This window comes from Eulemur rufifrons, chromosome 10 (assembly GCF_041146395.1).
Source record: "Eulemur rufifrons isolate Redbay chromosome 10, OSU_ERuf_1, whole genome shotgun sequence".
NCBI lineage: Eukaryota > Metazoa > Chordata > Mammalia > Primates > Lemuridae > Eulemur > Eulemur rufifrons.
In genome coordinates, this window is record NC_090992.1 from 14,560,152 (window position 1) to 14,585,354 (window position 25,203).

The 25,203-nt window shown below is 38.9% G+C and overlaps 1 protein-coding gene across 10 annotated transcripts in view; it reads left to right on the forward strand.

The window, feature by feature from the left end:
• FBXW11 (F-box and WD repeat domain containing 11) overlaps positions 1-22,003 on the forward strand; it is a 116,102-nt gene extending 94,099 nt beyond the window's left edge. For 8 of the 10 annotated variants that reach the window (XM_069484198.1, XM_069484202.1, XM_069484201.1 and 5 more), the window contains 7 exons: positions 3,450-3,568; positions 5,760-6,009; positions 8,707-8,825; positions 10,676-10,786; positions 11,732-11,810; positions 12,858-13,044; positions 19,483-22,003. In XM_069484198.1, coding sequence (XP_069340299.1) covers positions 3,450-3,568; positions 5,760-6,009; positions 8,707-8,825; positions 10,676-10,786; positions 11,732-11,810; positions 12,858-13,019 — 840 coding nt within the window. In that variant the 3' untranslated portion in view covers positions 13,020-13,044; positions 19,483-22,003. Of the gene's footprint in view, positions 1-3,449; positions 3,569-5,759; positions 6,010-8,706; positions 8,826-10,675; positions 10,787-11,731; positions 11,811-12,857; positions 13,045-19,460 lie in introns of all 10 variants that reach the window. The other 2 variants (XM_069484205.1, XM_069484203.1) reach the window with 2 other exon arrangements.
• The last annotated feature ends 3,200 nt before the right edge of the window (positions 22,004-25,203 follow it).

The following is a 25,203-nucleotide window of genomic DNA, read 5'->3' on the forward strand; positions in this document are numbered from 1 at the left end:
TGAAATGAATCGATTCTCCGAAAGACACAATCTGCCAAAACTCACAACAACAAATAGACAATCTGAATAGGCTTTTATCTGTTAAAGAACTTGAATCAATAATTAATTGCCTTCTAAAACAGAAAGCACCAGGCCTAGATGGGTTCACTGGTGAATTCTACTAAACATTTAAATTATACCAGCTCTACAATCTGTTGCAGAAGATAGAAGCAGAGGGAATACTTCTCAACGCATTCTATAAAGATCAGCATTTCCTTAATAGCAGAACCAGACACATTACAAGAAAAGAAAACTACAGACCAATGTTGCTTATGAACGTAGACACAGAAATTCTCCATAAAATGTTAGTAAACCGAATCCAACAATGTCTAAAAAGGAATTATTCAACACAACCAAGTGGGATTTATCTTAGGTACTCAAGGCTGGTTTAACCTTCAGAAATCAATTGATGTAATCTATCATATCAGTAGGCCAAAGAAGAAAATCACCTGATCATATCAATAGATGCAGAAAAATCGTTTGACAAAATTCAGCACCTATTCATGATAAGAAATCCTTAGTAAATGATGAGTAGAGGAGAACTCCCTCAACTTGATACAGAGTATCTACCAAAAGCCTATAGCTAACATCATACTTAATGGTGAGAAACTAGAAGCTTTGCCACTAAGATCGAGAATAAAGCAAAGATGTCAACATTGTAATGGAAGTGCTAGCTTCCGTTAACACAAGAAGAGGAAATAAAAGATAGTTTGGGAAGGAAGAAATAAAACTGTCTTTGCTTGCAGATGACATGATTGCAGAAAAACTAAAAGCATCAACAAAAAATCTTCTAGAACTAGTAAGTGATTATATCAAGGTTATAAGATACTAGGTTTATATACATAAGTTAATTGCTTACCTATACACCAGCAATGAACAAGTGAAATTAAAAACATAATACCATTTATATTAGCAGTTCCCTAAAATGAAATACTTAGGTATAAATCTAACAAAATACATACTAGATCCACATGAGGAAAACTATCAAACTCTGATGAAAGAAATCAAAGAACTAAATAAATGGAGAGATATTTCATTCTCATGAGTAGGAAGGCTTTTGTGAGGATGTCAGTTCTTCTCAAATTGATCTATAGATTCAACAAAATCCCAACCAAAATTCCAGCAAGTTATTTTGTGGATATTGACAAACTGACTCTAACATTTACATGGAGAGGCAAAAGCCAACACATTATTGAAAGAGAGAACAAAGTCAGAGGACTAACACTACCCTACACCCTACTTCAAAAATTAATATAAAACTATAGTAATCAAGACAATGTGGTACTGGCAAAAGAATAGATAGCTAGATCAGTGGAACAGAATAGAGAGCCCAGAAATAGATTCACATAAGTATATTCAACTGATGTTTGACAAAGGAGCAAAGGCAATGCAGTGGACAAAAGATAGTCTCTTTAACAAATTATGCCGGAGCAACTAGACATCCATAACTCCCCCTCACATACACAAGAATCTAGACACAGACTATGTACACAACACACAAATTAACTCAAAGTAGATTATAGACCTAAAGTAAAATACAAAACTGTGAAACTCTAGAATACAACATAGGAGAAAATCTGGATAATCTTGAGTTTGTTGATGGCTTTTGAGGTATAATACCAAAGGCACGATCTGTGAAAGAAAGAATTCATAAGTTGGGCTTGATTAAAATTAAAAATTTTAATTTTAATAAAATTTATTTTATTTTATTTTAGTAAAAGTTTTAATCAAGATACACTGTCAGTGGATGAAAAAACAAGCCATAGACTGGGAGAGTATTTGCAAAAGTCATATTTGACAAAGAACTGTTATCCAAAATATAGAAACAGGCCGGGCGTGGTGGCTCACGCCTGTAATCCTAGCTCTCTGGGAGGCCGAGGTGGGCGGATCGTTTGAGCTCAGGAGTTCGAGACCAGCCTGAGCAAGAGTGAGACCCCATCTCTACTAAAAATAGAAAGAATTATATGGACAGCTAAAAATATATATATAGAAAAAATTAGCCGGGCATGGTGGCGCATGCCTGTAGTCCCAGCTACTCGGGAGGCTGAGACAGGAGGATCGCTTGAGCTCAGGAGTTTGAGGTTGCTGTGAGCTAGGCTGACGCCACGGCACTCACTCTAGCCTGGGCAACAGAGTGAGACTCTGTCTCAAAAAAAAAAAACAAAATATAGAAACAATTCTTAAAACTCAGTAATAAGAAAACAAAAAACACAGTTTAAAAAATGGGCCAAAGCCCTTAACAAACATTTCACCAAAGAAGATAGACAGATGGCAAATGAGCATATGAAAAGATGGTCTATGTCATAAGTCATCAGGGAAATGCAAATTAATCCAATGAGGTACTGCTATATACCTGTTAGCATGGCCAAAATCCATGACAGTGACAACACCAACTGCTTCTGAGGATGTGGAGCAACAGGAACTCTCATCCATTGCTGGTGGAAATGCAAAATGATATCCCACATGATCTAGCAGTTGCTCTACTTAGTATTTACTCAAAGGAATTGAAAGGTTATATCCACACAAAAACATGCACACAGACGTTTATGGCCGCTTTTATTCATAATTGTCCAAACTTGGAAGCAACCAAGGGGTCCTTCAATAGGTGAATGGATAAATAGACTGCAATATCCAGACAATGAAATAATTATCAGCACTAAAAAAAAACGATATATCAAGCCATGAAAAGACAGGGATGAACCTTAAATGCATAGTACTAAGTGAGAGAACCCAATCTAAAAAGGCGACATACTGTGTGATTCCAACTATATGACATTCTGAGAAAGGCAGATCTCATAGAGGCAGTAAAAAGAAGGGGAACAATGAACACACAGAGTAGAAAAAACAAGCATTAATAACATTTTACTTCCTTGAATCTTTTTTCTTTTTTTTAAATATACATCATCATTATTTCACTTTATAGACAGTTTTTATTCTGAGTTTTAAAAATGCTTAACTCTGTAATAAAGCATGGCATTTTATCATTAAAAACCTTCTAGTTTACTTTGAGATTTTTCTGAAATGCCCAACATTCTGTTTTCTATTTTTAATTTTTATAAATAAACACAGGTATGTATTTTTAGAGGGTCTTAATAGATGTTACAGCATTTTTCAGAGGGTTAGCCAACTCTTTTCACAGATTTTATTTTTAAAAATCCCCTGTATAAGGCTGTGAAGTCTAATGAGTACAATGGCTAAGGGTACAAATTAAACAAAATGGCACATCTATCCTGGTAGTTAGTATTGCTCCTATTCTTATTTGTCATTTCCTACCTGTTTGATATTTAACTTTTCTTATTTACTGTAACACAGGTGTGTTTTGTTTTATGATTCAGATCACAAGGTGGGACAGTAACATTCATCAAAATGTGATATACTGAGTCACTGTTCGTGTGATCTTGTCTCAATAGATTTGGGATAAAACCAGCCTGGAATGTTTGAAAGTGTTAACAGGACACACAGGCTCTGTCCTCTGTCTCCAGTATGATGAACGTGTCATTGTAACTGGTTCTTCAGATTCTACAGTGAGGTGAGTGATCTGGTTTCATTGGTCTAAACCTCAGATGCCTTCCACGAAGAGGCTGAGATTCACACCCTCCTCTTTGATAGGCACATACAAACTTTGCGTGCATTTTTACATGCTGTATTTCAAATTACTTTTGATGTAGATGTATTTGAGCAAGTTAGGCAGGAAAACTAATTTTTGTTAAGTGTGTCCTATTCCCATTGACATACATTATACAGATGACAACATGCTTTCCTATAAGAACACATTACCTAGTATTAGCATAGCTTTCTCCTTTTGGGAAACTGTGGTCCAGAGCAGAGAAAAGGAAGGCTGCTATTCTGAGAGTGTGATGGCCACCAACCTATAAATACTGAAAGAATCAGAAGCAGTTTGCAGAATCTTTTGAGGGACACGGGGAAAGTAAAAGTTGAGAGACAGGTAGTATACTAGATATTTTGTATAATGTTATCCTGTTGAGTTCTCACATCAACCTTTCTGAGTAAATCGATATTACCTTCATTAATATAGTTTGTATTAGAAAACTAAGACCAGAGGGGTTAAATAATTTCCTCAGAGTCACATAGTAAATTTTGAGCCTCTAATTGTTATTGGTCATGACTGTATATGTGGCCTTTCTAGCAGTGGAGACACTGGTTTTCAGTTGCCCCCCTCCCCCGCCCCTCCCCGGGCAGAGTGATAAAGATGAAAATGGTGATGTTCCCTAGTAGAAGGGAAGCAATGACTGTTAGTTGGGAGTTGAGAGTAGAAAGGGAGTGTTACTGTGATCCACTCCCATCTCTCTGGGACAAGGACATTTTCCCACATCAGATGGGCTTTGGAGTTGGGTGTGGTGATGAGTCCATCAGAGCTAGAGGTCATGTGGTAAAGCCTCAGCTGGACTGCTGGTGGCTTGGACAAAATGTGGAAGGAAAGGAAATGCCTCTTCTGGGCTGAGTCAAATACTTGAAGAGAATTGTTTTATAGGCCCACGCACCCAAAAGACAGGAATAGTTACTGAATCCCATCCTTGGGTTCCCCTGCTCTCCCCCTTTTCACTCCTCTCCTTAAGTTAGTTTTGGTTGCTAGCCTCTTGCCACACTCCTAGACTCTTTACTCACCCTGTTTGAAGCACGGCTACTATCCTTTCCTGGGTTCAGTGCTTCTAGGCCACTACTTCTGCCAGATACCATGTCTCAGCATTACAGGCCTGAGTGTTTTCTCCTCTGCTCTGTATGAACTTGCCCTCTTAGGAGACTGGGGTTACAGACAAGGCAAAGCTATGATGTGGAAGGCTCCCCCTAAAAACTCTTGTGTTTTAAGTGTGAACCAATTGGGAGACCCTGGCTCTGTCCTTAAACAGCTAGATAAAATGTGAGTGTGGTGACTGATGAGACGTCATGACTTACAATCTCCAGTTTGCAGTGGAGAAATAATAGACTCAGAGGCCTGTCAGTCAGAGGTCAATAAGAACCCTACGCTAGGAACCATCCTTAATTCCTCAGCCATCAAGCCTTCTTCTTTTTTTTTTTTTTTTTTTTTTTTTTTTTTTTTTTTTGAGACAGAGTCTCACTTTGTTGCCCAGGCTAGAGTGAGTGCCGTGGCGTCAGCCTAGCTCACAGCAACCTCAAACTCCTGAGCTCAAGGGATCCTGCTGTCTCAGCCTCCCGAGTAGCTGGGACTACAGGCATGCACCACCATGCCCGGCTAATTTTTTCTATATATATATTTAGCTGTCCATATAATTTCTTTCTATTTTTTTTTAGTAGAGATGGGGTCTCGCTCTTGCTCAGGCTGGTCTCGAACTCCTGAGCTCAAACGATCCGCCCACCTCGGCCTCCCAGAGTGCTAGGATTACAGGCGTGAGCCACCGCGCCCGGCCAAGCCTTCTTCTTCTTGTCCTCTCAGACTCACTGCAAAGCCCACTTTCTTGAGGATTAACTTTTTGCCATCAGCACAAGCCTGCAAACGCCATCCCTGAATACCTGGCTGTTAAATACACCTGAACCTGAGCAGAGCCAGAATTAGCCGCCTTCTCTGAAACTGTCTCTGCACTTCTCAGCAAATAAAGAAATTGCTTCTGGAGGCTCCTTTTAAGCATGTCCTTAGGTTCATTTAATAATGGACCTAGAGCTCAGATACCAGTGATCCAATACCAGAATCTTTTCCTGGCTGTTTCAATAATTGAGCATCATCCTTTTCTCTTCCCACCTAGAGTCTGGGATGTGAACACGGGTGAAGTTCTTAACACGTTGATCCACCACAATGAAGCCGTACTGCACTTACGCTTCAGCAATGGACTGATGGTGACCTGTTCCAAGGACCGTTCCATTGCTGTGTGGGACATGGCTTCTGCCACCGATATCACTTTACGCCGGGTCCTGGTTGGCCACCGTGCTGCTGTCAATGTAGTAGACTTTGACGATAAGTACATCGTGTCTGCTTCTGGTGACAGGACCATCAAAGTAAGTGTGTTATAACCCTGTCTGCTCTTGTCCATTTTAGAATAGAAAGAAAGCAGAGGTGGCTTGTGCCAACCTGGTACCTGGCAAGATCTAAATTCTTCTATGTTTGTGTTCATGAGCCCTTGAGGCCATCCCACTCTACCTGCTTCTAGAGTCCTAAGCAAGGTTGGAAGGGAAGTCCCAGGTCCAGAAGAGAGAACAATCTTCTATTTCATGAAATGACATTCTTGATCACCTTTTTAAAGAGAAGAGAACTAACTTATTGAGCATGTACTGTGTGTTAGGAGCTTTACATTACCATCTCAGTTAACTGTCCCAGCACTCTGAGGTATTGAGTAGGTATTATGGTACTCCGAGGTAGGTATTGCCCCCATTTTACAGATGTGGCTCAGGAGAGACTGAAGAATTGGGTTGGTGATCACACAGCTAGTTAGTGGCAGATCTTAGATTTGACTTATTCATCTAATTTTGAAAGCTTGCCATGCCACAGACCTTGGCCTGGATGCTAGAGATATAATGATGAACAAGACATGACCCTGCCTTCAAGAAGCTTAGCATGTGCTGGGTGGGAGGCAAGTATGTGACAAGCAGTTATAGTCCAGGGTGATTCATAGGATATGGTAAATGCAGTTCTGATTCCAACATGCATCTTAACTTTTTCGAATTTTAGCTTTCTTATATTTTTATAACAGCTTTACTGAGATACAATTTCCATACCGTAAGAGTCAGCACTTTAAAGGGTGCAATTTAGTGGCATTTACTACATTTACAGTGTTGTATAACATCACTACTGTGTAGTTCCAGAACATTTTAATCAACCTCTATAAAAACATCATATTCATTAGCATTCAGTCCCCATTCTTGCCTCCCAGTCTACCTTCTGTCTCTATGGATTTACCTATTCTAAACATTCATATAAATGGAATCATACAATATGTGGCCTTTTGTGCCTGGCTTCTTTCACTTAGCATAGTTATCAAGGTTCATCCATGTACATTGTAGCATAATCAGTACTTCATTCCTTCTAATGGCTGAATAAAATTCCACTATGTGGATATACCACATTTTGTTTATCCATTTATCAGTCGATCGACATTTTGGTTGTGTCCATTTTTTGGCTATTATGAATAATGCTGCTATAAACATTTGTGTAAAAGTTTTTGAGTGTATTTTCAATTCTTTTGGGATGATGATTTTGTCTTTAACATTTTGAGGAACTGCCAAACGTTTTACAAAGTGGCTGTACCATTTTACAGCCCTACCAGTAGCGTATGAGGATGTGAACTTACTCAAAGAACCTTCTTTTTATGACCAGTCCTAGATAGCATTCTGGTATTTAGCACTATAAATTAAAGGCAGTGTAGCATCAAACTTTAGAGTGGGTAGTGTAGAAGCTGAACAACTAGAATTTGTAAACTCTCACTGTCACACTATTTGGTACAAGACCAGTGGCTGGAAGTCAAGAGGGTTTGGGCCTTACTACAAAACAGCTGTTTCATAATATCAGCCTAGAGGATTTCTCCATATTCTTGCCAACATTTGTTGTTATCTGTTTTTCTTATTATAGCTGTCCTAATTGTGTGCAGTGGTATCTCTGTGGTTTTGCTTTATATTCTTTAATGACTAACGATATTGAGTATTTTTTTTGTTTGCTTATCAGCCATTTGTATACTTTCTTTGGAAAATGTCTATTTAAATCTATTGCGCATTTAAAAAATTGGTAATTTGTCCTTTCATTGTTGAGTTGTAAAAGTTCTTTGTATATTCTGGATACAAGTCCCTTATCAGATATATGTTGCACAAATATTTTCTCCCATTCTGTAAGCTTATTTTTTTTACTTTCTTGGTGGTGTCCTTTGAAGCACAAATGATTTTAATTTTGATGATGTCCAATTTATTAATTTTTTTCTTTTGTTGCTTGCACTTTTGTGGTACTAGGAAACCATTGCTTAATCCAAGGCCACAAAGATTTACTCTTACATTTTCTTCTAAGAGTTATATAGTTTCAGCTCTTACATTTAGTTCTTAGATCCATTTTGAATTAAATTTTTAAATATGGTGTGAGGTGGGGGGTCCAACTCCATTCTTTTGCACGTGGATATGTATTTATCCCATTCGTCTACAAAAGCAGCTGATAAAATAATTCAGATTGCTTTGTATCTCCTTATTTGTCTTATATTAAGATATCTATGAACATCCAAGTCTTGCAGATGATTTCATAAAAGAGATGATATTCCATATACATAATAGTAGGAGTAATGAGTCAAAACAAATGGGGCTATTCACGAAACTATGCTGGGAAAGAGGAAGATAAGAAAGGCGAAGCTTTCTTACATCAGTTACATTGGGTTTGACTTGTCAGCTCATGTAAAAACATAAAATCTGGCCCAAACTATTTCTTCCAGACAAATGAACGTCTCGGCCATCCAGGAGATGTTCTCTTTGTAAATATCTCAAAGTTTGGAGACTTTACTGCTTCCCTCCGTATTTCATTCCAGTTTTGTCACTTAGAGTGGCCAAGAAAATTTCATGCTGTCCAGTTTGTCCCCCAGCCTCCCACCTTTGAGTTAGAAGACACCGTATTTTATAATCACATATTTGAGTCATTCTCAGATGCTTTCTCTTTTTTTCTAAAGGTATACTGTGGGAGAACTTTTCTGCGTTCATTCTTAAAACTAATGCTAATTTGTTATACAGGTCTGGAGCACGAGTACCTGTGAATTTGTTCGTACTCTCAATGGGCACAAGCGAGGCATTGCCTGTCTCCAGTACAGGGATCGGCTGGTTGTTAGTGGATCATCAGATAATACCATTAGGTGGGTAGAAATTAGTCTGCTGACAGGGCAGGCTTATTTTGCCATAGTGTTGGCTCATCTCCCAGTCCTAATGCTCAAACAACTCCAGAGTAAATGGGATGCTTCAGATGAGAAAGCTTTAGGTAACTTTTAGAAATCTATTTGGCTCTGCATACTCAAGTGGGAAAACTATGCCCTGAGTGTTCTTCCAAGATTCCCCTGGTACACAACGTTTTATAACCTCAACTCCACCCAGGATCACTTAATACCCAAGCACTTTAGAACAGACTGAAACGTTCTAGCCCCACTCACTCTGATTTCCCTTACCTGTGAGCTCCCACCTTCCTCCCCAACAGATGGGAGTATACTTTATTTTTGTTTCCTAAGACTGTATTACAAAATCATCCATTCCTGCTAGGTAGTTTGTTTCACCACCCTTTTCTCTTCCTAACACTCAGTCTCCTGGCTTTCTAGTAAATATGACTAACCTCAGACATTTTATATCTTATTAAGAACATCTCTTAAATGTTTATTTAATTATCCCAAGTCATTTTTACTAGCGTATATCCCAATACAGGCTAGTAGCTTTACATAAGTCACTATAATTTTGGCATTTATAACCAAAATGTCTAATGTGTGGGCAAAATAAAGATTGGGTTCAAGATTATTAAAAAAGAAAACAAACAATAGCAAAAACGCTGTAACTGCTGTTAACTTTTATCATCTTAGGTTTTAAGATATCATAAAGATTTAAGTTTAGAGCTTAAATCTTGGTTCTACTATGTTTGTCATGCTTTGTGGTACTGCTTAATGTTTCAACAATAAACAGTTAACTTCCTCATTGTAATCTGTGAGGTTTTATAAAATAATAATGTGTGTTGCTCTGTAGTTTATAGAAGGGAACCACTTTGGAGTCCTAGTGGCAGTGCTGAATGGCTCTGATCACAGGTTAGAGAAACTCATTACTAACACTAAGATTTCCTGAGGGCAGCTGTGGTACAGTGTTCATTGGGTGTATGATAGGAGTTACTGGTGGAGAGCCTAAGAAAAATTCATGATAGAATTAGTTTGTTTTGTACACGCTAGTTAGCTGTTATTTCTTTTTGCAAATAATGTAGAAAAATCAATCATAATAAGAAAAAAAAGAAAAAATTCCTAATTCCAAAATTGTTATATAAATCATATGCAGAGAAAAAGGCTTGGTGTGGTCTATGGGTTTATACTTCCAAAACACTGCATATACCTAATGAATCTCCCTCTCTGACGTTGTAAACCAGCCAACCCTAGTATACAGTATATATCAAGGAAGGGGTGTCCCTAAATCTCATCAGGAGAGGGAGACCACCATGCCAGTCCACCAGTTCTAACCTTAGTTGGCCTCATGGCCTCGAGGCTGGAGGTGCCCGGGGTGGAAGCCTAACCCCTTGGCTGTACGTAGTATCTCCCCACCCTCGTACTCCATACTGCAATCCCTGTCTCCCCAGAAAAATCCTTCCTAAACCATTTGGCTACATGGTTTCATCCACTGAGATATCAGGAGAATGCCTAGGAACTAAATACGATTGAAGCTTCTTGTTTGTTGATCTTATTTAAATACTAACACGTGAACATGATTAGCAACGGTTTCAAACCGTATATAAGGAAATACAATGAAAAGTAAGGCTTCCTCCTAAGTTAGTGCTTAAAAACACAAATGATGTAAATGTACACATGTAGCTTTATATGTGAAGTGTGGAGTGGAAGTGAGATAATAGAAATAAAGGACTCAGGGACAGTGAAAAACCTCATGTGTATGGGACGGATATGAAGAACTTGAGGATAGTGTGAATTGTTTGGGAAATTGTTTCACAGGGATCTGTTTTTCATTCAAGGCTCTGGGATATTGAATGTGGCGCCTGTTTAAGAGTCTTAGAGGGACATGAAGAATTGGTCCGATGCATCCGGTTTGATAACAAGAGGATTGTCAGTGGGGCCTATGATGGGTATGTGTTTCAGATTTTCAAATGCATTGTTATAGCTGTATCAAGAAGAAAAAGAAGTGCTGTACATTAAGCAATTCTGTATGTGCCAGGTCATGTGCTAGGTACTTTTTATGTAATGGTAGATGTTAGATATTATTATACCGGTCAGTCAGATGAGAACCTGCAGGCCCAGAAAGATGAACTAAATCTTACCCCAGGTCACACAGAAGCAGAGCCACTGTGGTTCCTAAACTTATGCTTTTAACCATCATTGTAAACTCTGGGAGTAGCTTAGGCTGTGGAGGGGATTCAGTTCTTTGCCTTAGCCCTAAATTAAGCCAGGCTCTGTGTGTGTGTGTGTGTGTGTGTGTGTGTGAGAGAGAGAGAGAGAGAGAGAGAGGTAGAGAGAGTTCAATAATAAATTTCTTTCCCCTTTTTGTAAATTGAACAAATCCTCTTTAAAACACCTCACAACTTTTAAAATGAGCAAATGGCAATTGTAAACCTTTCAAGATGACCTTATATATACTTCACAAATGGATTAGTTGGTCTGTTTATACTCCTATTACTGACTTTCAGCACTGGCTTAATTTGGAGAAAGGTATCCTTGGAATTTCACGCAGAGCTGTCAGCAGCACCTACTCAGCTCTAGAGAGCCCCTGATTAATGAATTTGGTGACATAGATTATCAAGTTAGGAATTGAATTTAGACAACCTAAAGTTGTTTTCTTGTCGCTTTTAAAATAATATTTTTTCAAAATTTCAGCAATTCTGAGAATGTGTAGGTTCTTTTTTTTTGTTGTTGTTCCAAAATCAAGTGTAATTGGTTCAAATAATTTGTAAAAACAAAAGCATTAGCTTTTATAATAGGCAGTTCAAATGCACTCCTTTTTGTCAAGGAAATGCTTAGCAATATATAAAATGTTAACTTTTTCACTAATTACCATCTCATTTTTTCCTTTCTAGGAAAATTAAAGTTTGGGACTTGCAAGCTGCTCTAGACCCTCGAGCCCCCGCAAGCACATTATGTCTGCGCACATTGGTGGTAAGTGATCTCTTGAATGGGGAGTGGCTCTCTATGCTGGAGGATGACAATCTGCAGATGGCCTTGTCTCGGTGTATCTCAAGGAAGCTTGTATCTCACACCATGCCTTCAGAGAAATTCACTGTTAATTTTGTTTAGCCAAAATCAGAGAATATTTGACATTTACGTGACTGTGAGCTCTTTCCTGAGGGAGTAATAATGTGCCTTGAGATATGAACACAGGCTTCCTCATTTGTAAGTGGGCTGGTCTCCTCACAGAGCATGCAGTGTTTTCTTCCTGCAGGTTTGGGAGATTTTTTAATGTGGCTATCTGTGGTTGTGTTATATTTTGATATATATATAAGTTTTATACTTCTAAGGTGGAATTTCCCCTCAATCTATATTTTATGGATTATAGCTTTGGCATATAGGATACTGTATTTTTATATGTTAATTTTGTTTTAGCAACTTTACCAAGCTCATTATTTCTAACAGTCTGGTTGGTTCTGTTATATTTTTGAGGAGATAGTCATTTGAAAATACTGATAGATTTGTCTTATTTTCAGTAGTTTGCTTTTTATTTCTATTTCTTTACTTCTTGCTTTACTAGAACATGCAGGACTGTAGTTGGGGCTATTCTTGTTTTCTTCTTGATTTTAATGGGAATGCTTTAATGTTTCACCATGAATTTTGATGTTGGCTGTGGTTTAAGATAGATATTCTTGGTCGTGTTAAATAAAAGACAACGTATCCTTCCTGTTCTAGGTTTTACAGTGTATCAAGAATAGATATTAAATATTGTTTGTTTACCTTTCTAAGGTCCTTTGTGAGTTGATCTTCTTTGACATATAAATGGGCCAGGATCTAGGATACAAAGTTTAATAAAAGAAAAGGCCTAGAAGGAAAAGAAAAGTATTTGTTCTTAGGGTGAAGGACAAAGCTCAGTAAATTCTGGAAAATTACTAAGCCTGGATAAGCAGCTGCATTTTCAGCTTGTGCTGAATTCCTCGTGAGATACAAGGGATTGTAAAGATCTCATTTTCTTCATTAAGCTGTTATATTTCATAGGAACATTCTGGACGTGTGTTTCGGCTACAGTTTGATGAGTTTCAGATCATCAGCAGTTCCCATGATGACACTATTTTGATTTGGGATTTCTTAAATGTGCCTCCCAGTGCCCAGAATGAGACCCGTTCTCCTTCCAGAACATACACTTACATCTCCAGATAACAGTCTGCACTTTTACCCGTTTCAGGTGAGTCCTCCTCTGCTTCTAATTTTGCTGATTGAATTCACCTTTCTTTGGGGGAAAATTTGTGATTTGGGTTCCTTGGTGATATGAACCAAGGTCTCTGTTAGATGTGTCGATTTTTGAACAGTTCTATTATAAGGCTAGATCTTTACAGTCATATCAAAACAAGATCTAAATTAGAATCCTGCATAGGGTGTAGGTTTTCATACTGACAGATGATGACTATGGTTCCTGTTTTTAAAAACTATTTTCCTAAATAGTTTTCCAGGTCTCATCAATTTAACACCAGTAAAGTCCCTCAAATTTTATTTTGAAGTATAAGAATCTCCTTTTTCTTTCCTTTCAGTTGTATATTTTATTTTATTATTATTATTTTTTAAATTGTCATCAATAAAATCCCTCTATTCCCCACCACCACCAATCCCTCAAGGATGAATCAAAGAGGACTATCTGTTATGAGAACCCCTAAAACCCATTCTTCATCCATGAAAGACAATAGGTACCCTGAAAAGCAAAGTCCTTTGCTCTGGTCACAGGAAGACTTAGAGCCATTGTAACCATTGATGATGGAATGTTTTGATGACTAAGGATGTCCAGTTTGGAAGATGAGAAGCCTTACTTGGCTGTATCCTAGGAACTGATGACCATATAGAACAGTATTGACAACTCTGAGCATTTCGCTGTGAACCAGTGAATTTTATGCACATTTAACTTTGTAGATTGAATAAATGTTTGCATCCATTTGTACTACTGTGAATATATGTATATAAAGATTGTTATTGATAAATTCATATTTATTTAAAAGGATTACTTAATTATTAGTGGCTTTTAATCATTATATATTTTCCTGTTCATTGAATATTAAAAGTGTAAAGAAAGTCCATGTACAGAACTGGGAATTTTTTTGATGGAATGAGAGGGAACACCTGGTACCTGCTCACCAAGTTACCATCTTTTCAGATGCTCCTTCATCAAGATTCTAAGATCCAGTATTTAGATCTCTTCTAGGAAGTTTATCTTACCCAGGAATTAACAAACTGTAGCTAGGGTCCAAAGTTGACCCACTTCCCTGATTTTTTTTCCCCCTATCACCACAGGCTAAGAATAGTTTTAACATTTTAAAATGCTTTAAAAAAATTAAAAGAAGAATAGTTTTCTTTATGACATGTAACAATAATATGAAATTTAAATTCCAGTGTCTTTAAATAAAGTTTCATTGGAACACAGCCATGCTTATTCATTTACGTATTTTCTGTGGCTGTTTTTGTGCTATTGTGTCAGAGTTGAGTGGTTGAGACAGAGACTTACAGCCTGTAACATCTAAAATATTTACCATATGGCCCTTTAAGAAAAAGTTTGCTGACCTCTGGTCTTGGCCCTGCTCTGTCTATTAATGGTAAACCAAGGGTCTGCGTCAGGAATGGCAAATAAGTGTTTTCCTCATGTCATCTCAGTTTGGTCAGTAGTGAGTGGTGGGAGTGCTGCCTTTGGGAAGGACTCTGTAGACCCCCAAGGACTGGTTGGGGTTGGCAGTGTACGCCATGGGTTTGGGAAGCAAGCAGGAGTGACCTGTAAGCCACTGACCTGTTTGCTGTTGCTGGTCCTGAGTGTGTTCAGGTTGTCTCTTGGGATAGTAACCTTTTCCCCTGCTGCTTCCTCTCTGAATAGATTCTTCATAAGTCAGTTGAAAAATCCACATGGCAGAATTATTATATTTATTGAGTGGAGTCTTAAAATAGACGTTATAGGACAGAGGGTAAAGGCAAGGATCTCTTGAATGATTGCTCCACCAGACACCCGCCTGACCCAAACTGCCTAAGGAAAATACAGGGAAGGAGGAACGGACCCAAGTGAAAACTGGCTCTCCACCCCCCATCTTTCCCTTTCCCTCCCTAGCCTGTTCTCCGTCCTGCTACCAACTGGGGTTATTTTAGCTCTGCCTCTCCCTCCCCAAAATCCATTGCTTCAACCAGACTGAGATGCGTTTAATTTCCCTAATCACACTTGAGTGTGCAAACCTCTACCACTTCCCTCCCCTCGCCTTTGTTATTAGGGCTGTGTGGACTCCCTATGCCCACCCCTTTACGTCCCCTGGCTTGGTTACTATTTGTACTGAAATGGTCTGTGGGCCTGTCTCCCTCATAAGGCCGGGGAGCTTCTTTATCATGGAGCCGCAGCGTCTGTTTCAGTGCCCAGAGTATCACAGACACTCATTGTTGTTTGTTGGGTAAGTGGCACCCAGGGCCAACATAATGTATTTGTGTTCTTCGTCCTAGGCCACACAAGAATTTGCCCATAAGGCAATAAATGTGTGTGAAACTACAGTGTATTCATACAGTTGCCCTCAGCAAATAAAATAATAAGTGGAAAATGGAAAAAGTGATCTTAACTGGCACAGAGAGATACTAGATATATTCCCTACATAGAGAGGTACCTGGATCTATTTATCTCCCTCTGCTCTGCCCCCTTCACCTTTGCTGTGCCCTGTTGTTGTTTTTTTAATTAATTTTATCGAGGGATGATTTGTGTAAGATAGATTGTACTGTTTGATAAATTTTTAAAGCATATTCGTAACGTATAAAGTTTTAAAATGTGTATACTTGTAACTACCTCTACAATCAAGAAAAGAACATTTCTATCACTCCAAAAGTTCTCCTGTGTCCCTTTGTAATCAGAGCCTGCTCCTAGCCCAGCCTTGGCAACGCAGACCTGCTTTCTGTCACTAGATGAGTTTGTGTTTTCCAGAGCTGCACTGTCCACTCTCTGTCCACTGTAGTAGTCACTAGCCACATGTGGCTGTTGAGCTCTTGAAATGTGGCAGGTGCCATTTCGGACCTGAATTTTGAATTGTATTTAATTTATATTTTATTTAAGCTTAAATTTAAATAGCCGTATGTGACTGATAACTACTATATTTGGACCAGTTGTAGTTTTAGAAGTTTTATATTTTTAGCTTTTACATTTAGGTCTTTGATTCATTTAGAGTTAATTTTTATGTATGGTGTAAGGTAAGAATGCCGTTGTTCTTCTTTTTCATACAGCTATTTTGTTGTCCCAGCACATTTGATTAAAAGACCTTCCTCTTGCCCTTGAATTGCTTTAGTATCTTTGTCAAAAAATTAATTGATCACTTATGTATAGGTCTACTTCTGGACTCTATTCAATTCCATGATTTATGTGCCTGTTTTTTTACTGATACCACACTATCTTTATAATAAATGTTCCAACTTTTTCTTTTTAAAAATTGTTTTGACAATTCTGGGTCCCTTAGGTTTTCATATTCATTTTTTAATTAGATTGTCAAGTTCTAAGAAGATGGTTACTAGGATTATGATTAGGACTGCATTGAATCAAGATCATTTTGGGGGAGAATTTCATCTTAACAAATGTTGAGTCTTCCAATCTGTACACATAGTATATCTTTCTCATTTAGGTCTTCTTTAGTTTTTCTTAAGCAGTGTTTCACAGTTTTTCATATAGAAGTCTTACACATCTTTTGTTAAATTTATTCCATTCTTTTTCTTTCGTAATGGGAACTTTTAAAGCCATACATTTTCTTCTATGCACTGCTTTAGCTGCATCTTGCGCCTGCTTTTATTTTCCACATAAGAGAAGCACATAAAATAGAACATGGACAACTGTCACTGTAGCTGGAGTTCTGGATGAATAAACTCAGGGAACAGGTGTATCATGGAACAATTTAAGTATACTTTTTTTTTTTTTTTTTGAGACAGAGTCTCACTCTGTTGCCTGGGCTACAGTGCCGTGGTGTCAGCCTAGCTCACAGCAACCTCAAACTCCTGGGCTCAAGCGATCCTCCTGCCTCAGCCTCCCAAGTAGCTGGGACTACAGGCATGCCCCACCATGCCCGGCTAATTTTTATATATATATATATATATATATATATATATATATGTTTAGTTGTCCAGATAATTTCTTTCTATTTTTAATAGAGACAGGGTCTTGCTCTTGCTCAGGCTGGTCTCGAACTCCTGACCTCGAGCGATCCTCCCGCCTCGGCCTCCCAGAGTGCTAGGATTACAGGCGTGAACCACTGCGCCCGGCCCTTAAGTATACTTCTTTTGTATTTTTGGTAACTGTTTGTATCTTCACACTCTGTTTAAATAGGCACATGGTAAAATCCAGGACATTCATATTATGTTTTTTTTTTCCTGGCATTTTTAATAGATGAATCAACAACTTCTATTTATTACCTAAAAGTGCCCTGAAACAAGATTCTTTTGGTCGAGAGATGAAGCATGGTCATCAGTGCTGTTTCTCATGGGCTGTGGTAGAAAGGAAACTTCTGTTACTTCTTCCAGGCTCTCCTCCCACCCCCTTTTTTGGGAACTGAAGAACAAATGCCTTGTTATAATCCACAATTATAAGTGGAAAAATCTTATCTGTTTTTTAAGGTAGTGGTTCCCTGTATCCCAGCACAAGGAATGAAACCCCAAATGTGTTTGTCTCTTCAAAGTGAATTACTTTTGACAACCTTGGCAGTTAACTTTATAGATTTTATTGTGTTTTTCCAAATTCTTTTCATTTATGGTAACATTAAAAAAATTATTACCATGTGATACTATGAGATTTATGCGTAACAAGAAACATTATCCTAATGATGATTTAACCTTGCAGTAAAATCGTCACCCCTAAAATATCAGGTAAGAGTATCTCTGTGTCAGGAAATGTAACAATAGATTTATTTGCCGAGTCATTTTTTTAAAAAATTACTAACTCCTAAAAGCTGTATGTATATATAGTAGCTGAAAAATTATTCTTTTCTTATTACAAAACAATGTAAAATCATTATGAGGAAATTTTAAAAAGTAGGTAAGCCAAAGAAGAAAATAAACTCCTACTCATGGTTCACTACTATTAACTTCTTTGTATATATCCTTTCAGGCTTTCTGAAATTATGGTTTATAACCATACATGTTTTTAAATTCTTTTTTCCCTCTTTATTATGAAATTGTTACATGTTGGTAATGTCAGTTTTTGTCTAAATTATCATTCCTAATCATCATTCAATTGTTTGGATATGCCTGTTGGTAGATATTTATATTTCCCACTCCCTAGCTTTTAGCTATTATAAAGAACTGTGCTATGATCATTCTTTAAACTTAATCTTTGCCCAACACTTTATTACCTTTGGATAGGATTCTGGAAATGCCTGGAGTGTCTGGGTTAAAAGGTACCACGTTTAAAGACTTTGATACATAGGGTCACGTTGGCCTGCAGAAGTTAAGTTAGTTTGTACTCTCCCACCAGCAGCCTTTGAGAATGCCCCCTTCTCATCTCTGGGCGTTAATACTTTCAAAATAATTCAGGTACTCCTAAATATCCTCAATGGGAAAACAGTGGTAAATGAAATTTAATCTTTCGTGAATTCATTGAGAAGGCTTATTAGAATTCTTGATCTTTATGAAAATTGACAACCTTTTGGGAAACTTGCTTTAAAAAAAGTATACAAGCTTTAAAAAGTCTTTCTTTTCTTCTCTTTTTTTTGGGGAGGAGGGATGTGGGGCATAGAATTTTAGACCTAAGGTGACTTTATAAAGACTTTCTTGGCCAGTGGTTTAGTGTTTGGAAAAGGTGATGCGGTGACCCATCAGTAACTGTGATGTAACTGGAGTGGGTTTTGACTTTGTTTTGATTTAGAGTAGAAAATTTCAACCTGCATTATACATAGTAATGGTAAATATTCTCATGAATATTCTGTTTTAGGTGTGCGTATATGTGTGTGTACATATTTACATACACAGGTAAATGTTAGAAATTGTGATTAAAATGTGTTTCTGACTCAAGGCCATGGTAAAAAAAAATGTGGAACATTCAGTGGTCTTTTCCCCTACACTGTGTTGTCCTTTTGCAAATGATTTATTTGAAAAAGAAGTAATTTCTGATTACTAGCATTCTATTTAGAAGGGATAATTTTTTGCATATTTTTGCTTCACAGTAATAGATGAAGGCTCTTCTCTTTAGGGTGTGAGACGGCCCCTTGTAGGTTCTGCATGTCATGAAAGATTGTGCTAAATATAAAATCTAATATTAAGCATATTTTGTTATGTCTATACTTTTAGCAGCAGCCTGAAAGACGACAGCTTATAGGGTCAGGAGTCTTTTTGAATCCCCTGTCACTTAAGGGCTAACTCTCGGAAGTAAACACTTAACCTTTCTGATCCTTAGTTCTCTTGTTTGTGATGTGAGTATCATACTAGTTTCTACTCATAGGGTTGTTGAGAGTTTTAAATAAATATGATGCCTGGTATATAGTACACTCAAAACAACTTGCAGCTTCTATTTTTAATACTAAATATTTGAGAAGTAGTAATCTGTCAACAGTCCATATGTGTATGTGTGAAAGGGGATGGGGTGTGGTATATAGATCTTTGTCTAACCTGAATACCCATCCGTAGCCCTTTGTTTTTGTTTTTCCAGGGTTTTCTAGTCTTGAACTACTGGCTACATGGCTACCAAATGCCTAAGGGAGTTCATTCACAGCTGAGTTACGAAGCTGGAATTGGTTCTAGACGCTGGGTAGATGCAAAGCAGCCTAACTCTTCAAGTACCGACTTTTCTCACCTCTGATTCCGGCTCTACTTTGAGAAGGATACCTTAGCTTCACCGACTTCAAGTAGAACAGAAGCCCATTTCCTCCCCTCATCAGTGAAAAAAATCTAACGCTTCAAATGTAAATTGTTCATATAAAAGGAACATACGGTCTGTTTTACAGAAGTAAATCGACTGGCAAGAGAAGACTTGGCCTCTAATTTATATTGCTTTGCACTTTGGTCTGATATTAAGAAACAGCATTCTTCTTCAGTGAAATTTTGGGTGCCAAACACCTACCCAGAATGTCCAGGGCTTTCCTTTTCAGAAGTTAGCATTCTCCTTCTGACCGTCCAAGTCATTATTAATTCTGACTTGTCGTATTAGGAACATGGTGGACAATGGAAACATCTCTCTGGATCGTTTTAGTAATATTTTTTGGATTATACTTTCTTTCTGTATCGATTTCTTTTAATTTAAAGAACTATAAGCCAGTTATATTATCTCCCGACAGGTAATATAGCTTTTTTCGTTTATTAACTGTTCTCTGTCCCCCAGCCATCTCTTGATATTTGGTAGAGTAACACCTTTATATGTGTGCTTGCCTCCTAATTTAAAACACTGTATCCGCATGTAGATATAATGTACATAACAGTTTAACCTCAAGGTTGCTGGAGTCAGGGCCCCCTGTGCCTGAGACACTAATACAGAGTGTGTTCGCACTTAGCCATGGGCTGGGCTCAAGAACCTGATACCAGGGTTGATGTGGTTACCTAGAACCCTTCCTGCAGTATTCATAATGCGGTGTTTTTATTTTGTCATTGTCATTGTGTGTGTGTGTGTGTGTGGTGTGTGTGTTTGTAATGGGAATCTTGTATTAAAATGTCATTTCTAAAGTTTAATACAAAACGTTTTATTTGTTGTGCAGTACATACAATAGAGAAGTACCTTAAAAATTTTTGTTGTTGTTGTTCTTTTCTTCGTAAGTACTCCTGAGCACTAGTGGTCACCTCCCATAGCAATTATTTGGCTTCACTGTCAAAAATCATTATTCTGTGCATTCATAGCCCTGGGAAGGGAAGAACAAGAAGGCCCCATTGACTGGGCTTCCTGGCTCTAGAAGTCATGCATCTCGGCCTTGCCAGGGTGTCAGCAGGGCCTGCTTGTATGTTGGAGCCTGCAGAGCAGGTCAGGCACCCCTAAGTGGTGCAAAGCCTCAAGCCCATGCATCCCACCCCAGTCATCTCTGGTGTCACCCACTGCCGTGGCCCTGGCAGGTCCTCAAAGCTCCCCAGTGCCCTGTAGCCCAGTGTGTGAATGGCACTGGTGCACTGACTGTGCATGGAAAGGACGTTGGCAGCTGGTTGGCACCCTTTTCCCCTGTTCAATATTAGGTTTTGATTTGCCCCTTGCCATTGTTTCCAAAGATCAAAGAATGTCAATAACATTTTAAAGGACCAATAAAAACAACCTCCTGTAAATTAAACCTCTTCCCGTGGAAGCACACTCTACTATAAAGGGAAAGTCCCTGGGCTCTGATTTGTCCTTTGCGTTGAGAACGGTGTGGGGATCAATGTGTGTGTGTGTGATTTGTTTGTTGAGTTGGCTTTGCTTTTTCGTTTTTCTTTTTTTAAAAAAATACATCCTTCCCTCCCACATTACTAAATTAATTTCTGTTTTTGGGAGAGTGAGTCTCAAAGTGTGAAAAATAAGCCTCCATTCATAAGGTGGATGCTGTAAGCTTGACAGTGGTTGTGGAAGTGATTGAACTTGGACCACTCTTCATCTTACAGCCTCCATATCAAATGGTCAGGGAGGCCCGGGGAGGGGGGGAAGGGAGGAAGTAAGTCTTTTGAATGAATGGATTTTTTGTTGTTGTTTTGCATGTTTAATATAGAAGTTCCTCTTGTTCCTTGGGAGATCATGGCCTTTGAATATGCACACAACCTTTGAATTGTGCCTACTAAATTATAGCAGGGGACTTTGGCACCCAAGGAATTCTGACTTTCTGGGATTATAATAGTAATTCCCAGCCGTACTCTGGACTTTATTTTGCTAACCATAATTGAGCAACTGTAAATTACTGCTATATTAATGTTTTAAAGCACTGGGATAAGTCTAATTCTAACTTGTAATTAATTATGTTTGCCAATTATCTGTTTGAAATAAATTTGTGTCTGAACAGCTATTGAAACTGTTAAATTGTACAGATATTATTCATGACAGCTTTGTACTGTGGAATGTGCTTAATAAAAAACAAAAACTTTGACCTTTGTCCAATAAATTGCTAAGTAATGTCAATAAATCAAGTATGAATATTATGCAGTACACCTAATCTGGCTTCATGCGATTGTTACTTCAGCTACTAATTCAAAGCCAATACTCTTAATAAAGTGTTGCAATACTCTGATGTTCTGTTAAGAAATTTTTCGAAAAAACTGTTATGTGCTGTTAGAAATTCAGTGACATTCAATTAAAGTTTATAGATTTAAAAATTCTTCTGTAAAAGGTTGAAAGCAAACTTTTTGGCCTGTGAGAACTTTGTAAACGATGATATAATTCCCTGTCTTGGGCTTTTGGCTGAAAGCTAACTTGAACCTCAGGAGCAGGGGGCAAGTTGAGAACTCTTCTCCAGCCAATCTCCTTCCCACACATCACTGCTTCCCAAGTCCCTGTAAAAATATGAAAATGTCAAAAGTGGCTTCCAGGTGTGAGTGGATCCCACCCTTGTTGAGGAAGGGGGGTGGAGGTGCGAGAGGTGCAGTTTTGCAGCCCTCTTCACCGTAGCACCTGGGCACTGGGATGGAGTCGTTTAGTTCATCAGTTTCATCACAGGTTGAGCACTAACGCAGAAGGAATAGCATCTTCACGATTCTACTCGGAAGTCTTTCTGAGTAGTAGCTGAGCTTTCTGGTTACCTCGATATGGCCCATTAGTCAGCCGAATTGGTGATGTGGACTTTTTGGATGAGAACATATGGTTAAGAAAATTTACAAGCCACAAAAACAGAATAAAAAGTAATTCTCCCTCTCCCTTGACCCTCCAGTCCCCCAGAAACTGTTAACCAGTTTCTTGCATATCATTCAACAGATACCCCTGTGTGCATAGAAGAATGCATATGTGTATGTGTGTGTGTGCACATACACCAAAAGGCCCAAACACACCACACACGCTCACTCACACCCACACGCAAACACACATATGCACACACCCCCTTCTTTCTTGAATGTTAGTGGGAGCATGCTATACACGCTTTACTGCAACTTGGTTTCTCGTCTGATATTTAGATCATCCCATGTCAGTTTTTGTAATTCTACCTCATTCTCGTTAATGGCTGCGTAGTATTTGGTTATAAAACTATAGCATAATTCATTTAGCCAGTTCCTTCAGGGTGGAGTTTTAGTTTGTTTCTTGCCTTTTCCTGTAGAGACTATTGTTTTTCACAGGTCTTTCTATCCCTGCCTTTGCTAAACATAATAAACTATTGTCAGTGATTTGGTCGGTCTCATCATTATGAACAGCAGAGATTGAACCCAGGCGTTGTTGCGTAGTGGGAAGGACAGGAGCTCAGGTGTTGGACTGGCCCTTAACCTTTCCAGCCCTCTCTCCTCCCCTCACATAGCTGGTGTTCAGTAACTTCTAGTAGGTGAGGTGTTACTGCAAGAAATTCAAAGCTGTGAATGCATCCCGTAATTAAGGAGACTCCAAGAGAGATCTTGTAGAACTCCTGGGATAATCAGAGACTAGAGTGGTGCTTTACCATTCCAGCCTGTTTGTTTTCCAGTTAACAAGGAGAGAAGTTGGGCCATCTGGCTGATAATCCTGTTACTAATTAGCTGCCTGTTAATACCCTCTTTTGGATCTTTACTTCCCTGTGTATAAAAGTGGAGGTTTTATCAGCTTGACTCCTAGAGAATCCATGCCCCAGCTCTGGACAGTCTATTGCCTTGCAAGAATGCAGACCCCGTGATGCCAAGTCCAAATTTTCAAGAAAAGCTGGAAATCTAGATTATGTAGGGACCCAATGTATAAAGGTTGGCAACTAATTTTTTAAAAAAGTAAATCTCTGGAGCACCAGTTTACTATCTCTGAACTAATGTGATTTTAAGCATTTTTATTAGTGACCTGTTGAAGCACTGTGTCCAAGTTCGAAGAACTGAAGAGGTTCCATAGGAAAGGCACAAATCAAGTGAAACGCCCTGTGGCAAAGTGACCAGCGCACAGTAGTCACTTATTACATGTTTGTTGATGAAAAATGACCCGAAAAGGGAGCTGTTTGAAAAGAGAGGAGGAAGAAGGAGCAAGAGGCGGCAGCCATTTCTGACGTTACGTTGTAAGTGTTCAGACCAGTTGCCTGCTTTCTGCTGGGATTGAGTTCTAAGGTCAGCTTGGTCTTGCAGCTGGGGAAGCCGCTGGGAGCTTGTCTCCGAAGCTCCAAGAAGATCTCTGGGGTCCTGCTGGTTCATTGCACAAACCTGGGTCTAACACCTGGTAGGCACTCCGTAAACATCCGTGGGATGACTAAGTATATGGCCATCTAAAGGTGTTTACCTCCGCAAAGATAGAATGAAATGCACCAAATGCACGGAAATTCTAATTCAGTGTTTTTAAAAATGTTATCGGTTAGATGTAGCTATGTGAAAGGATTGTGGTGCAGCCCATAAACAACTTCTTAGTGCATGCCGGGCAACCTGGAGAGTAGAGTCCTGTAAATGGAATTGTTCCATTGCTTTCAACTTTGTCGTCGTCTACTCGCCCTGTCTCTAGTAATTGTTTGACTTTATTGCTCAGAGTATGCAAGTTACTGCTGGGCTGGCCTGGGAGAACTTGGAAGTTACACGGCTAAGGACTTGGGGACATGCCATAGGAACAGCTTAAACCTGGTGTTCTAGTGAGATCTCAATGTGTACGACCTAAGCTCCTTCCACCCTTCACCACCATCTTCGGATCCAACCGACTTCCATTTCTTCTAGGCTGTTATTTGTACTTCCAAATCCCACCAGCTCTGCGGGTTAGGAAGGATGCTCTTAGAACACCATTTACACCATGCCACGGGGGTCACTTGTCTACCAGATGGCAGAGAGGAAAGAGCATGAGCTTTGGGGCCCAACTGGCAGCAGGCCCATGGGCAAGGGTTTTCCTTGCCCTGAACCCGAGCTTCCCTAACGGGAAAGTGGAGACACTATTTTAAGATTACAGTGAGGATTAAATGACATACTCTAAAGTGCCTAGCACAGTGCCTGGTAGCTTCACCTGTGGCATTTAAACAGATGGAACAGAGTGCTCAGATCAGAGACAGGTCCAGGGGTTGGTGGAGTTTAGGACGCTGTGCAAGGAGACCAAGTGAAATGTGCTCAGGCAAGCCCGAAGCCGGCACGGGCCTCTTGGAGGGAAATACAAGAGCTGACGGTCCCTGCTGAGGACTGGTTGGTCCCAGTGAGAACTTGAGTCTGTAACCAGGGACTGGGCTGTTGGGTGGGTGGAAGAGAGGGAGATGGACCAGTGGATAGCGTTTATACCGAGTTATATCGTTAATTTTGCTATTACGAATTATTCAGCTTGAACGGTAGTCAACCTATAATATCCCCAGGGAGTGTTTCTGGGAAGAGA